Source organism: Camelus bactrianus, chromosome 14 (genome assembly GCF_048773025.1).
Source record: "Camelus bactrianus isolate YW-2024 breed Bactrian camel chromosome 14, ASM4877302v1, whole genome shotgun sequence".
In the NCBI taxonomy this organism is placed as follows: Eukaryota; Metazoa; Chordata; class Mammalia; order Artiodactyla; family Camelidae; genus Camelus; species Camelus bactrianus.
Window position 1 is genome coordinate 11668258 of NC_133552.1, and position 17087 is coordinate 11685344.

Genomic DNA, 17087 nt, shown 5'->3' on the forward strand with positions numbered 1-17087 from the left:
AGTGCAGGATAAAGACACAAAAGGTTTAAAGGAATAAATGCTTCTTACTGAAGTGTATCCTCATATGCATCTTATACCTTCAGTTTGGACTGAAATGTAAAAAGGCTTAACAGTGTCTTACATTCATTTTCCCCCCAAATCAAAAATACCTTTAAGCAGAAAAGGGCAGGATGGCCATGATTTCAATCTTATATTCCAATTAATTATCTGATTTGTATTATTAGAAAGGAAAGAACATGTCCCAGAGTAAAACATCTTGCTCGGGATAAGCAAGACTGCCCAAGGAACTAATTTGGAAAATGGTTAGATTTTCATCGTGAGGGGTTGTTGGGGGGGTGGGGCGCAGTTAGAAAACCTTTCAGACAGCTCTGCGCGCTTCTGAAACCAGACAAACGCAAGGGGGCAGGAGGAGCTCGAGTTCTGACCTCAGAGCCGGCTGACTGAAGGGAGCTAACCTATTTTAGTTCGCCCTCCGGATATTTTATCAATTCTCTCGGCATGCCAAGAAATGTGATGCTGCCGAGCGGGTTTAGTTTGGGCTTAGTCTAATTACTGCGAAGGGACAGAAACGTCTCTAGTGACAGCTACCCCAGCAGCGGCGGCTTTGGAGGCGCCTGGGGCCACATTCCCTAGAAATTATCCTTTGGTGCGACTCTCGCGATTCCTATCAGACTGCATTTGTCACTCATTTCAAGTGCCCTTTTTCCCCTTTTACTGTGAAATTTGGTTGCAAAGGAGGGGCTTGTTAAAATCTCACCAATCCGAGGCCTGGACTCATTGTAACTTACGAGGAGTCAGCAGCGGGCGGGGGCAGGGCGAGGAGGGGGCGCAACCTCCTCTAGACTGGCTTTGAATTCCTGCTTTCCTTCTTATGCATATAGGCCCCCAGAGTGTCTCCCTAAACATCTCTGGGTTTGATTCAAACTCAGGCGACATTGCGTCTAACTTTCCTCTCGGGTTTGCAAGTTTCAGTGAGAAATAACCATTCCCTGCTCGGGATCCCATGGAATTTGGGGGATGGGAGCTAAAATGGGGTATTCCTGGATCACAAGCAGCTGAAAAAGTGAGTCCAGCCGGGCGGCGTGTTCTGGCTCCGCTGCCGGAGCCCCAGCCCCAGCAGCCCAGAGCGGGGCCAGTACCCCCACTTCCAGGACAACCTGTTGCGCCTTGTGTCTCCTCCCCTCCGCGCGGTTTCCCCGCCTCGGCCGGTGGGAGCTGATTGGCAGAAGCCGCTACCCAACCCTTGACTCGGGGCCTCCTCTCGGGACCGACGATTGGCCTCCTGGGAGGACTGGAGTAAGAGGGTACGAGGGGAGGGATTTCCCTCAAAGCTCAGTGTCCCGGGACCCGGGAAGAAGTGGAGGGGCTCAGTTCTCCGCGGGACGGAGCCGCGAGCCGCTGAGCTGGACGCGGCGGGACAGCCCAGCCTCCGCTGCTGCTCCAGCCGGGACGGCGCTGAGCCACTCTCTCATCCTTCTGGTCCAGCCTTGGCTGCAGCAGGACCCCGCGGGCAGCGTGCGGAGTTCCTGGCACTTTGCGGACGGCTCTCTCGCTCCTTGCTCCGGACTGCCTGCGCTCTCAGACTGAGCCGTCTGAGCCTTAACACCTGGACTATGCGCGGGGCCCGGACCCCCGGGATCACCGCCTGCGTGCTCCACGCAGCCAACCCCACCAGCTTTCAGCCAATGCCTCCGCCGCCGCCCCGGCTGCTGCTGCTCCTGCTGCTTCTCCTGTTACTGGTAAGCCGCGTCTCGGCACAGCCCGCTACCCCCGGCCGGGCGTTGCTGTCCCCGGATCTGGCGGGCGTAGCAGGGGTCCCCGCCCAAGAGGCCATAGTGCTGGCGAACCGGGGGCTGCGGGTGCCCTTCGGCCGTGAGGTCTGGCTGGACCCGTTGCAGGACCTGGTGCTGCAGGTGCAGCCGGGGGATCGCTGCGCAGTGACCGTGCTAGACAGCGATGCGCTGGCCCAGCGGCCCGGCCGCCTGAGTCCCAAGCGCTTCCCGTGCGACTTCGGTGCTGGAGAGGTGCGCTACTCTCATCTGGGCGCGCGCAGCCCTTCGCGGGATCGCATCCGGCTGCAGTTGCGCTATGACGCCCCAGGAGGGGCGGCAGTGCTACCTTTGGTACTGGAGGTGGAGGTGGTCTTCACCCAGCTGGAGGTTGTGACTCGGAACTTGCCTCTGGTCGTGGAGGAGCTGCTGGGGACCAGCAATGCCCTGGACTCCCGGACCCTGGAGTTCGCCTACCAGCCCGAGACTGAGGAGTGTCGCGTGGGCATCCTGTCCGGCCTGGGTGCGCTGCCTCGCTATGGGGAACTCCTCCGTTACCCGCAGTTCCCGGGACGTGCCCGCGAGGGGGGCACCCAGGAGCCTCTCCTGATGGACTGCAGAGCGTTCCAGGAGCTAGGCGTGCGCTACCGCCACACAGCCCCCAGCCGCTCTCCAAACAGGGACTGGGTGCCCATGGTGGTGGAGCTGCACCCGCGGGGATCTCCTGTGGGCAGCCCTGCTTTGAAGCGCGAGCACTTCCAAGTGCTGGTGAGAATCCGAGGAGGCGCTGAGAACACTGCACCCAAGCCCAGTTTTGTGGCCATGATGATGGTGGAGGTGGATCAGTTTGTGCTGACTGCCCTGACGCCGGACATGCTGGCGGCTGAGGATGCTGAGTCCAGCCCTGACCTGCTGATCTTCAACCTCACCTCTCCGTTGCAGCCTGGCCAGGGCTGCCTGGTGAGTACTGATGACCGCAGCCTGCCCCTCTCTTCCTTCACTCAGAGGGATTTGCATCTCCTGAAGATTGCCTACCAGCCCCCCTCGGAGGACTCTGACCAGGAACGTCTCTTTGAACTGGAGCTGGAGGTAGTGGACCCAGAAGGAGCAGCCTCGGATCCTTTTGCCTTCATGGTAGTGGTGAAGCCCATGAACACTCTGGCACCAGTGGTCACCCGGAACACTGGTCTCATTCTTTATGAGGGCCAGTCTCGGCCCCTCACTGGCCCCGCGGGCAGTGGACCACAAAACTTGGTCATCAGCGATGAGGATGACCTAGAGGCAGTTCAGCTGGAGGTGGTGGCTGGGCTCCGGCATGGCCACCTTGTCCTTCTGGGTGCCTCCAGGGGCAACTCCTCTCCTAAGACCTTTACAGTAGCTGAGCTAGCCGCTGGCCAAGTGGTCTACCATCACGATGACAAAGACGGCTCACTGAGTGACAACCTGGTGCTTCAAATGGTGGATGGAGGACGCAGACACCAGGTGCAATTCCTGTTCCCTATCACCTTAGTGCCTGTGGATGACCAGCCGCCAGTCCTCAATGCCAACACGGGGCTGACACTGGCAGAGGGTGAAACCGTGCCCATCCTGCCCCAAGCTCTGAGTGCAACTGACATGGACTCAGATGACTCTCTGCTGCTCTTTGTGCTGGAGTCACCCTCCTCAACTACTGGTCATCTGCTTCTCCGCCAAGCCCATCCTCCCCAGGAGGAAGAGGAGCTTATCAGGGGCCCTTGGAGGAAGCAGGGAGCGTTCTATGAGAAAACAGTCACAGAGTGGCGGCAGCAGGACATAACGGAGGGGAGGCTGTTCTACCGGCACTCTGGGCCCCACAGTCCTGGGCCAGTAACGGACCACTTCACGTTTCGAGTCCAGGATAACCATGACCCCCCAAATCAGTCTGGGCTACAGAGATTTATGATACGCATCCATCCTGTGGATCGCCTCCCTCCAGAGTTGGGCAGCGGCTGTCCCCTTCGGATGGTGGTACAGGAATCCCAGCTCACACCACTGAGGAAAAAGTGGCTGCGCTACACTGACCTGGACACAGATGACCGAGAACTCCATTACACAGTGACACAACCCCCAATGGACACAGATGAAAACCACTCACCAGCTCCATTGGGCACCTTGGTCCTGACAGACAACCCTTCAGTGGTGGTGGCCCATTTTACACAAGCCCAGATCAATCACCATAAAATTGCTTACAAACCTCCAGATCAAGAACTGGGAGTGGCTGCCCGAGTGGCCCAGTTTCAATTCCATGTGGAGGACCGAGCAGGGAATGTGGCTCCAGGCACCTTCACCCTTTATTTGCAGCCAGTGGACAACCAGCCACCTGAGATCCTCAACACCGGCTTCACTGTTCAGGAGAAGGGCCACCACATCCTGAGTGAGACTGAGCTGGGTGTGAATGATGTAGACACTGATGTAGCCTACATCACCTTCACTCTCACACAGGCGCCCAAACATGGCCATATGAGGGTGTCTGGACAGATGTTGCATGTGGGTGGGATTTTCCACTTGGAGGACATAAAACAGGGTCAGATTTCCTATGCCCATGATGGGGATGAATCTCTGACTGATAGCTGCTCCTTGGAGGTCAGCGACAGACACCATGTGGTGCCCATCACTCTCAGAGTGAATGTGCGGCCCGTGGATGATGAGGTACCCATAATGAGCCTTCCTGCAGGCACTCTGGGGTCCTACCTAGACGTTTTAGAAAATGGGGCTACTGAAATCACTGCCAATGTTATCAAGGGGACTGATGAGGACACTGATGATTTGATGTTGACTTTCCTCTTGGAAGATCCTCCCTTATATGGAGAAGTCCTGGTCAATGGAGTTCCAGCAGAGCAGTTCACCCAAAAGGACATCCTGGAGGGCTCTGTCATCTACGCCCACACTAGTGGTGAGATAGGCCTAATGCCCAAAGGGGACTCTTTTAACCTGAGTCTGTCAGATATGTCTCAGGAATGGAGAATAGGCAGTAATACAATCCAGGGAGTTACCGTGTGGGTGACCATCCTCCCGGTTGACAGCCAGGCCCCAGAAATTTCTATAGGTGAACGGTTTATAGTAATGGAAGGCGATAAAAGTGTGATAACCTCCATGCACATAAGTGCTGAAGACGTTGACTCCCTCAACGATGACATCTTGTGCACCATCGTCATTCAGCCTACCTCCGGTTATGCTGAAAACATCTCTCCAGCCCCAGGCTCCGAAAAATCACGAGCAGGAGTTGCCATAAGTGCTTTCACGCTGAAAGATCTCAAGCAAGGTCATATAAACTATGTCCAGAGCATCCACAGAGGCGTAGAACCTGTGGAAGACCGGTTTGTATTTCGTTGTTCTGATGGCATTAACTTTTCAGAGAGACATTTCTTCCCCATTGTAATCATTCCCACCAACGATGAACTGCCAGAAATGTTTCTAAGAGAATTTATGGTGATGGAAGGCATGAGTCTGGTGGTCGATACACCCATCCTCAATGCTGCTGATGCTGACATTCCCCGGGACGACTTAACTTTCACTATCACCAGGTTTCCTGCCCATGGTCACATCATGAGCCAGCTGATAAATGGCACGGTTTTGGTAGAAAGCTTCACCTTGGACCAGATCATAGAGAGCTCCAGCATTATTTATGAGCACGACGACTCTGAAACCCAAGAAGACAGTTTTGTGATTAAACTGACGGATGGGAAGCACTCTGTGGAGAAGACGGTCCTGATTCTGGTTATCCCTGTTGATGATGAGACCCCCAGAATGGCCATCAACAATGGCCTGGAAGTGGAAATTGGAGAAACCAAAATAATCAACAACAAAATATTGATGGCAACTGATTTAGATTCTGATGACAAATCCTTGGTTTATATTATTCGTTATGGGCCAGGACATGGCTTACTGCAGAGACAAAAACCTACAGGTGTCTTTGAAAATATCACACTGGGCATGAATTTTACCCAGGATGAGGTGGACAGGAATTTAATTCAGTACATCCATTTTGGGCAAGAGGGCATTCGGGATCTAATTAAATTTGATGTGACGGATGGAATAAACGCCCTCATAGATCGCTACTTTTATGTGTCTGTTGGGAGCCTTGATATTGTCTTCCCTGATGTGATAAGTAAGGGGGTATCCTTGAAAGAAGGTGGTAAGGCCACCCTCACAACAGACCTGCTAAGCACTAGTGACTTGAACAGTCCAGATGAAAACTTAGTTTTTACCATCACCAGGGCTCCCATGAGAGGTCACTTAGAATGCACAGACCAACCTGGAGTGTCCATCACATCTTTCACTCAGCTCCAACTGGCTGGCAACAAAATCTACTACATCCACACAGCTGATGATGAGGTGAGGATGGACAGCTTTGAGTTTCAAGTCACTGACGGCCATAACCCCGTCTTCCGGACATTCCGTATCTCCATCAGTGATGTGGACAACAAAAAGCCAGTGGTCACCATCCATAGCCTGGTTGTCAGCGAAGGTGAAAACAAGCTGATTACTCCCTTTGAGCTCACTGTGGAAGACAGAGATACTCCAGACAAACTCCTGAAATTCACTATTACCCAGGTGCCTGTCCATGGTCAGCTCCTGTTCAACAATACGAGACCCGTCATGATATTTACCAAGCAAGACTTGAATGAAAACTTAATCAGCTACAGACATGATGGCACCGAGTCAAGAGAAGACAGCTTCTCCTTCACCGTGACTGACGGTTCCCATGCAGAGTTCTATGTTTTTCCTGATACAGTATTTGAAACAAGGAGACCCCAAGTGATGAAGATCCAGATTTTAGCAGTTGACAACAGTGTCCCCCAAATTGCAGTAAACAAAGGGGCCTCCACACTTCGCACTCTGGCCACGGGCCACTTGGGGTTCATGATCACAAGCAAAGTGTTGAAAGCAGAGGACCGAGACAGCTTACGTTTTTCTCTTAGGTTCATTGTGACAGAGGCCCCCCGACATGGGTATCTCCTCAACCTGGGCAAAGGCAACCACAGTGTGGCTCAGTTTACACAAGGTATGCTTCACTTTTCTTTCCTCATAATCAAAGGGCATTCCTGTCTTATATCTTGAGATATGGTTGTCACTGAGAACTTCATAAGTAGAGCATCAGATTGGAGTCCAAGGGAAAGGAAAGAAAGGAAACTAAAGGGGTGGGGAAAATACAGGGACTCTCTTTCCTGGGAGGACATTTCCCTTCTTGCCATATGTCCCACTGCAATGACCTTCATTAGAAAGAAAATTGTATTTTAAAAATGACAAGGTAGGCTGCCAAAGGAGGAGCTAGACATAGGTGAATTAAATTTGAAGCAGGCTTCCTGGCTCTCCTCTGTTTGTCCTCTGAGCAGCCTGTTGTGTATGCTGCAGACAGTTCATGAGGCATCTTAGCAACTTAGAGAAAGATGTGAGCTCTAAATTCCGTGTATCCACATTATTATTATTATCATCACCCCACCATTCAATTAGAGCCTTCAAATGTATATTACTTTGATTGTTTTTTAAGAAGATTGTGCTAAAACTGTTACAGTTGTTAGGAACTTCGTAACAAAAACAAAAAGATGTATTTATATTTACTTTGTAGATTGTATCATATTTATAGGTTTTCATTCCTTAGGCTAACACCTGTCCAAAGGCATAAGAGGTAAACACCTATCTAGATTTATAACTATTATATGTACAAGGAGTGTTACTATGACCCATACACACAAAAAAGAAAGTATACTTAAGGATGTACAAGAAGACAGTAAGTCTGTTATCAAAATACATATCCATTTCATTGTTAAGAATCGGAAGATATGTTAACAAGATTAGTAGTCACAGGAGGAAATTATTTTCTCATCTCAAACCTCCCTCTGCCCTGTTTCAAACACAGTAACAAACACCATTGCCTCAACCATCTGCATTCTTGAGGCTAAAGCATTTTTTTCTAACCTCAGTTTTCTTTGTGTGTGGACACAGTCTGAGACAGGAAGGGCAGGTGACCTGGGCAGTTTCTCAGTGACTGAAGGGGGAAGTCCATTCAACCTGCTGGCCTGGGAGTTAGAGCTCTGCTTTCTAGAACGTGCGACTTTTATTACAAAGAGCTTTGGGTGGCTTTCGTGAAAGTCTCATCCTTGTCAGAATGGAAACCAGATCTGTCCTATGCGGGCTCTGTGGATGGAGATGGAGTTAAACCCTAGGGCATCCCACTGGGGGTATTCCTTTCCTGCAGCAGTGTTGTGCTCTTAGATAACAAATGCTTTAATAAACGTGGATGTCACAAAGTGTAGTGTGAAACTAAACTGCTTCTCTGTTTTGGATACTGGCAAATAGCCCCACACTCCAACCTCCTGACTCTTGGCTGAAAGCCTGAATATATCCTAGGGCCTGCAGGGACAGGAAAACCTCAGAGTGCCAAGTGTCATGCCAGACCAGCAGGAAACTTGTGTGTGAAAGCTTTCCTAGGATAGAGATGCGTGCAATCTTAGACTGGTTTATTTTCATGGAAAGTGAAGATGATGAAAGGAATATATTAGAGGACTGAAAGTGTTACTGCAAACCACTCCTCTGACCAGAAAAAATAAATCTCATTTTAGAGACTTTTTTTTTTTTTAAAAAGGAATTTTTGGATGACAGTAAGTAAATGATTTAATTTAAATTCTGTGGACCAAGTCCAAGAGCTGAAAATATTGGAATATTATTTCCTAAATATTGAGCCATAAAAATCATGCTATTTCATTACAGGCTGTTGCTCTGTCTCTCTCACTGACTTGGAGTCACCGTGATTACTTTTTATAGTCACTTGTAAATATAGAGTAGTTGTAAGTTTATTATAAAAATTGAAGATAAATTTTTAAGACTACCTTTTTAAGAGATTATCACACTCCAATAAGAACCCAAATATTGACTGGGAAAGTTGTTGGTGTTTAATCACACGGGACCCATTTTAACATGTTGAGGCTGGAGTTTGGTTCAGAGCAGTAATTTACGGACATTAGATAAGTGAGTAAAAATGGAGAAAGTTCCATCATAGAGCCACCATGGCTGCTCTTGCTGTAGCGGAAGTAAAAGCCGTGTCTAAAGTGAAGACTGTCCTGTCTTTTTAGTTGTTTTTGTTTTGTCGTGAAAGGATGAGCTTAGTTATATTTTGATGGATTTTCAATGCACTGAATTAAGTCAACTTAGCACATATGGCTGGGGAAGTTATTGCCAAATAGATTGACTGAATAGTCCCTAGGAGGGAAAAAAAAAGATTATTTCTATAACTTATTAATTTTCACTATCAGAAAAAGTTAACAAGATAGAATTAGACAAGTTAAGGAAATTATTTAGTTGTTTCAGACTTTGCCTCTTTGGCAAGATGCTCCTCACCGAACCTCCTCTACCCCAGGTCTAAATCGCTTGTCTCAAGTACCTGGACTCTTTTTCTCCCTATGATAAATACATAATAATATCTTGTGGGGGCTAATTTCAGAATTATCACTTTAAGAAATTTCTCCATAGGTAACTAGACAGTGGGTACCAGGAGTGTCGATGAATTTAGACTTAAAAAAAAACAAAGCATGAAATGATTGTGTAGATAAATTGAAATAAATTTGATGCATGTAGAACATTGAGAAGGTGAACTAGTTAATTGGTAAATGTTTACTTCAAGAAGATAACATTTTGACTACCTGGATTTTACTCTTCCTAGTACTTCTGTGCCTTAAGAAGAGAGTGTTTATGTATCTTTTTAGGATACGTTTATTTTATTTTTAGAGATATCTGTAGTATAACAGCGTTATGATCAAAGTCTTTCCTTACTTGACATTTTAAAAAGCCCCCCTTTGGAATCATGCATTATTAATGTGAAAAGCGTTTTAGCTTTTGTTTCATCTAATCAATAGCTCAGACCTAACCTGGAGGGAAAAATTGACACTTGAATGTCTTATAACTGAATTCATGTTCTCGTTACTTTAAAAAAGAAAAGTTCTTACAAGTCAGTCTTGAAGTAGTAATTTATTTCAATGAAACTAGCTCCTAAATACAAGAAAATATTGATACAGAGATTGGAGGTTTTTCCTTTCTTGGAGGAGAGCCTTTAGATTTTTCTTAAAAATTAAAGGAGGAATGGGAACATTGGACAAAGATCTTGCCCCCGTGGCCAGAAGATGGTATCTTCATGCTAAAGACCTCTAGTCAGAACAGAGTTCACTTCATTCCTTAACTGGTAAATCAAAGGTTGGAAAAGTTAAGCACTGTGAGAGTAAACAGGTAAAGAGCTGTGCAGGGGCTTCACTCCCTACCCCTGCAGAAACACCATCTGTGCAGTCGGAGAGATGCTGGTGTGGGCCTCCAGACCTCTGGGCTCTTTCATTTTACATTAAGAAATATCTGAGCCTTTACTGAATATTAGACCCTGAGCAAAGGACTATGGGAAGTTAAGATGGGGAAAAAAAAAAAAAAAGCCAGAAAGTTTCAATCTTCTACAAAAGGTAGCCATGCAGAAAGAGGCAGAAATTGAGGAAATTATTATAGTAGAGTTAGAAATGAAATGCTAAAAAAGAACAAAATATCTTGAACTTGCTTCCCCTTTGGATATGTCCGTCAGCAAGAAGATACTGTCAGCTCTTAAATCTGATTTTCCCCCTGGTGATGAGCAAGTGCAAGTCATCTTTCAAAACTGTGGGAGCCAAGGGACAGCGTACGTTTCACATCTACGAAGTGGGGCTACGGAAATTCATGGAGCAGTTTGTTGATTCTAATGCCTTGCCTCTCCTGCGACTGTTCTCATGAAATCATTGTCTTATATATAATGCCTTTCAGCCCCGTAGCATGAGCTTATGAGGGCTATCTTAGGAGACGAAGAGCACACATGAGACCAATATTACATTCCATTGTTTGAAGCAATTTTTAGCCAGGATCTTGATTTTAGGTAGCCTTGGAAATAACCACTTACTGACTGGCTCAGATCAAATGGCAGTCCATTGTGAGTATCATGGAACAGAATATTTGTTTTATTATATTGTCTGTGTGGCATCATGAAGGAGAGAAACATAAAATAGATGAATCAGTTTCTTAAACTGTGCTGTAGTCAATACTGAAAACAAACTATGCCAGTGAATTCGATAGCTGGAACAGAAAACAACAGAAAAGGCATTTCTGAGGCAGAACAAATTTTCATTCTGAAGAAGGGTTTCAGCTTTTATTTGATGTTTTCTGTTCTAAGTTTTTTTTTTTTGTTTTTTTTTTTGGCATTGGGTCGTGATAGTAATTTCAATCTGTGAGATTAAAAAAAAAATTTCCTTCATTTTCCTCTTAAAAATTTGGAGAGCTTACAGTCTTCTATACCACAAGAGGTGAGGAAATTTAGCCTGAGGTAGAGCAGAGGCGCCTCTTTTCTCTTAGGGCTAGTCCTACAGGGAGGCAAAGGGGTGTGACTTAAGTAGTGCCAGGAAATTTGCCATGCCTCAAAATATCTCCCTTACCACCTGTCACGGAACCTCGTATTCCCTATTTAGATAGCCACTCCTTTGGTGCATGAACATGCAAATACCATTGGGAGGGACAACACCTTGCTATTATTATAAACTAACTCTTACACTCTATCTGTGTAAGGGATCTGATTTCCAAGGGACAGCTGAAATCAAGGGGCTTAGAGATATGAGAAATGAGATAGCACCGTTTCCCTTAGGAGATGAAGGAGATCTAAACATGGTTCAGAAAAGTAATAGCCAATAGGATTTACCATACATAATGAGTCACCTGTTTTGCCCTAGTAATTAATCATCTTGTTCTTTGGTTATTTTCTAGCTGACATTGACGATATGAAAATATGCTATGTTTTAAGAGAAGGGGCTAATGCTACAAGTGACGTATTCCATTTTACAGTTGAAGATGGTGGTAAGTGTCCACTCTGCTGTTGGCATAAACAGGGAGAGTGACTTTTACTCATTGCTCTTTGGCAACTTTAGTACAAGGAAATGGTATCAAATATTTTATGCTTACCTGAATTTATACTGGGTGAACTTGGTATTTGCTATAGACAATCTTACATTCTCAATCTGACACAGTACTACTCTGCAGTGATTGTGAATACATGTTCTAGTTACGGTATTCTTGCCTTACTATTTGTAAAGCACTGAAGGGAAAGCTCTATATGAATAGGATCCCCATGTCCAGTTGTTCATATGATGCTCTGTGTAAAGCTGCCTGCTTGAGGTGACAAGAGGATGTTGGAACCAGCCCAGCCCCACTTGTAAGCCACATTGTCTACTTCGCTGCTTCTGCCCAAAGAGGGTGCATTTTTCTAATTTGCTTGGGTGCTATGTGGACTCGTGCTGATGGATAATTCATTGCATTCACTGAGAAATCTGTGCTAAAGAAATGGATGGTTCACCTCACCAAGCTCAATGTGTCTAATGATTATCCTCGTTTGGGGGATTTTGTGACTTAGTCTAGCAAAACTTTTCCTTGGTGATGTCTGAATACTGCAGAGACTAGAATACGACCTGTGACCTAAGTCTCCCCAGTAATTTATCGTCATTGCTCCCCCAGAGCCCTGCCTGCCTCTCACAGCCCTCAGATCTCTCCCTAACCCTGTAGACCAGGAGAAAAGCTGGCCACTTCTAGATTGAATGTAAAGATGTTGTGTTCTCAAACACTCTCAGGAGAAGCCGAAGAACCTTAGCAAGAATGTGTGCTGTGTGAACAGGACCCAGTCATCTGCTTTCCTTAGGATGGTTTATAAAAACGGCACATTATTCTCTCATCGACCTCAAAAAGTTACATGCTTCCTCTTCCTAGTTTTTGAAGCATCGAATAGCGCTTGTTTAAAATATTGTTGGATGTAACAGGATCACATCTCTGAAAGACGACATCTGCTAGTGTGTACTAGAGAGGCCAAAAGAAGTGTGTTAAAGTGGGTTCAGCTATAAGATTTCTACTATAAATTTAATATGTTTCGTGCCTTTACTTTTTTAGTAGCCAAATCATACTTTTGTATTCTACATATTGTTCAATGAATCTTAGTATGAAACCAAGTTCTGAGAAGGAAAACATAATCTGCTTGTTGAATGTTGCTGCCCAAATGGGAAATTCTACTGTAAGTAAACTTCAGAGTGAGGCTCTGAAATAATTCAAATCCTTATTAAGGACTTAAATTATTGGTTAAGGACTAAATTATTGGCTCAAACTACCACATATACCTGTGAGAATGTCTGAATAAACCTCAGTAGCAAAAGTATGATTTTCTTCAAAATTACCCAAAAAAGTTTGAAATCCAGTGACTACAATTCCAAGACATTATCGCCTCTACCCTTTTTATCTTTTGCTTTTTCTCTCTTGCTTGCTTTCTTATACATCCTATTATTCTGCACATTTCTTTCCTTAGTTGAATGGAATGGTAGCATTCACTTTAAAATTTTGGTCTGTATTCAAACTTTGGAAAACATGCTGTATCATATTTCAAAATATTAAGTGAAGAATGACTAGCTGAGGAGACTGGGTTTATTTTGGGATTTACTGAAAATGTGGCTGAGCCTCTGAAGATTGTGTTTATGGAAATAGGAACTAAATCACTTCAAGAGCCTTTTCAGAGCTAGAATTTCATGTGAGAGAGAAAAATACCAGAGAGATTGTCCTTTACGCTTCTCCTAGCTGACGTGGCATTACTTACAGGGCTCGGGGAGATGCTGGCAAACAAACCGTGGGATAGAATTTACCTTAATTCCCCTGATGCAAGAACACGTCCCTGTGACAGAGTGAGCACAGAGATCTGCAAAATTAAAAAACAAAACGTCACATATATACTTCAAAATAGTTTTAATCTGATACTTTTTCAAAGATTTTTGCATTGTCTTGTAACATATTCTAATATTTAAATGAGAAGTGCAGCGCTATTTAAACTTACAGAGTATCTTGAGTGAATGTCCTCTCTGGGAAATGTGAGGTATTTTGCCAAACAGAAGTAAAAAAAAAAAAAAAAAATTGCAATATTTGTGATAAAAGAAAAAAATAAAGATACTCTTCCTTTCTATAAAAATAATATTATACTAAGAATTTTGAATTTTTTCTGACCTATTATATCTTCTAGTAGTACAGTCAATAATTTTAGCAAAATATACTCTAGAAAAAATCTATTTTATAGACTAATATGAACACTTATTTTCAAAATCTCCAAACTTACCAATGTAAATTTCATGAACTAGAAAACATGTTTGTGAAGACACATTTATGGTATCATTTGACATTTCTCAAAGATATGTATGTCTCAGGAATGATGGCAGGTCCTTGAATCTTAAGAACAAAAATCACCCTTGTTTCTCAGTTGGCAGAATCTAGGTCTCAGAGTAGCCAGGAAACTTCCCCAGACATGCCCATCCATCCAGGAAGTACCAGAGCTTGGATGGTAGTTACTCTTCCCATCTAAGTGATGACAGGCTTTCTGGACGGGAGGGTTTGGTTACTGAATTCAACTGTGGTGATTTATTATCTTTATATGATTATAGTCAGCCTACCCATGAACCATCCCATGAAATATACAAGATGCTTCTAGCATGTCACGTCTGGGAAGCAAGTCAAGACACCGCGGCATAAAACCAAGAACTCGCTACTACCAACTCTCCTTCCAGTCCACTAAATTCACTTTCTTCAAGCCAACCCGATCGATTTTAGGATAGTGACTGTCTAAGGAAAATGACTGGAGCAAATATAATCCTCAGATCACCTTAAAAATAAGATATAGCTTTTAACATCAGCACTGAAGATGGGGAGAGGAGATTGAGGGGAACAGAAAACTAACATCTTTTCTTCTAGATTTCTTTATATTATCCTAAGAACCTGGCTAGCCACCGAGTTCTTCTGTTCTAATGTAGTAACAGATTAGGACCATTCACTACTAATGGGATGGCCCTAATGGGAGGATGCTTAGGAGAGAGTTACTGCTTTTTAGTTTTTGACGACTTTGAAGCAATTACCAAACGACAGGACTAAAGAGTACACTATTTGAAAAATAGGTAAAGTCAGGGTTTTCACCTTACGGAGTGCTACTGTGTTTGGGCTCAATGAATGTTGTTTAATATAGCACATGTATACACACACACATACACACACACACTTCATGCACATAGGTCCTCATATAGCGGAATTCTTTCAATTCAATCTTAAACCTATATATGATTTATTATTTATTTTTCTTTATGCAATTTTGCCCTCATAGTTCCCCGTGAGCATGATCAAAAAATTATTATTTTTATTTGGTGAAGAAACAGCGTCACAGATACCGATAACTGATCTCCCTCTAGTTGCACAACGAGGCAGCTAGAGGCAAATATGAATCCCAGACTTTTTTCCCCAAACAGTAACTTTGATACTTATTCAGGATGGACATAGGAGGGAGGAAGACTTGAATTTTTCTGAGTTCTCTGGACTGAATTTTCAGGAATGTTTAGTAGATGAGAATGAGGTCAGAGCAGGATCAGCTGATGAATGCAAAGTTCTGTACATTTTTATTTTAGAATACGTTAAAGGTCCCTGTATCCCAACATTTATAGCATTCTTTCCTGATATCATCCTGTAATTTTCCTAACTACATGAGGAAAAATATTTAGTCTTTCTAAAGTTAAATTAAACGTAAGTTAAATCAGCCTTCAGGTAACATTTTATACTTATTTTATCAATTAAATTACAAAGAAACTTGTTTAAAAAAAAATCACTTCAGGGATTATGATGAAACAGGTATGCTTCTAAACTACTTTTGACCTTGTATACTGAGAAAATGAAGTTGGAAAACCATCTGTGAATACGTAGTTGCAGTCATGAAGGCTATAACGTTCCATGTCTTGAGAGATGGCTCAAAAGAAGCAAAAAGTAACAGGCACACATGTCTCATCGTGTTAAAAATAGCAATCTGGAAATTATTCTAAATGTCAATAAAAATAGAAAAAGCTTTTTAGTAATGACGGCAACACGACAAAACGTTATGTAGCCCTTAAATTCATAATTAAAACGTCTGCCATAGGGTAATTCTTAACGTGATCATTTAGTAATGAAATATGTTTATTGGAACATTAGTGACAAACATGAGAAGGTTATGTCAAGATAGGTCATCCATCCAGGAATTCTAGGGCCAGTCAACACATGCAGACTCACAGTAACAACCTATAAAGTCAAAATCGGACTTACGAGACGTGCTCCTGTTACCTGTGGCTTCGTGGAAGGAGCTTTTGTATATGAGCATCTGTCACCCATGGATTTAGCTAAAGCAACCTCCATTTCTTTTATTTTCACCCTTTATGTCTTCTCAAGGGTAACTCCATATAGTGATGATGATGATGATGATGATAATACAGACTTGGGAAATATATCCTCCTTTGATAATTGCCTCTTCTAATTCAAATTCCAGATCTAGTACCCTGGAGTTTTGTGGGGAGCAAAAAGCACGCATTCTTTTACCCCCTTCATAGCAGAGCATTTTTTATCTGATTTCTCCTCAGCACTTAACGCGCTGTCACTTTCCTGTAGCGTAAGCTCACGTGCCAGAGCTCCCGTCCCTTCTTTGTTTTCTCTCCCAGGGGCCCCTCCAGCTCTTCATTGTGATGTAAAAGCTCATCTCAAGTAACTATTCCAGGTATGCCCCACCCTCAGCCCTAATGACTGTTAATAACCCTTCAACCTTCCCTTCAAATGTCATCCCCTCTCCGGAGCTGCTCCCAACATCTTGATGACAGAGTTAGTCCCGCCCTTTTTTGTGCTTCTGTCCCTACCTTTATTAACAGTAAGACTGTTGTAGTCTGACTGTTTGCTAATGTGAAGAGCTCCATTAGCAGAGAAGGAACTTTTTCAAATCAAAAACGTGTCACTGATCTTTCTACCACAGTGTCGACCAGGAGGTGAACGCACAGTAAATATTTAACAAATATTAAAGTAAATGAATAGACAAATGGGAAAAAGAAGCTCTAATATAAGGATCAGTTAAATAGTATTTTAAGAAAAGCTCCTATAAACAATTTCCAAGGGACCCTCTGCATTCCTTTAGAGCATTCTCTTATCCTAGCATTAATTTAAATCCCTGTGGCACCAAGAAAGATTTTTTTAGTAAAGCTTTCACATTTTTTAACACATGAAACAAACCGCTCTGAAAATGCCTTTGAAACCTTCCGTGAAATACACCTAAGATCGAAATGATTCACAGGAACCACCAGCTCGGAGCTCACATTATTCTTAAAGAATTCTTTTCAGGGGAAAAAAAAAGTTACCAGCATAATATATAAATTATTACACAATTTTAAAACTTAAAGAGAAATAGACATTTTCTATAAATCACTGAAATTCAAAGGCATTGTATACATTTGT

General features: G+C 44.0%; 1 protein-coding gene across 1 annotated transcript in view; it reads left to right on the forward strand.

The window, feature by feature from the left end:
• Nucleotides 1-1313: 1313 nt before the first annotated feature.
• FREM2 (FRAS1 related extracellular matrix 2) overlaps nt 1314-17087 on the forward strand; it is a 137023-nt gene continuing 121249 nt past the window's right edge. The window contains exons 1-2 of the mRNA XM_074378091.1: nt 1314-6792; nt 11547-11636. Coding sequence (XP_074234192.1) covers nt 1614-6792; nt 11547-11636 — 5269 coding nt within the window. The 5' untranslated portion in view covers nt 1314-1613. The remainder of the gene's footprint in view (nt 6793-11546; nt 11637-17087) is intronic.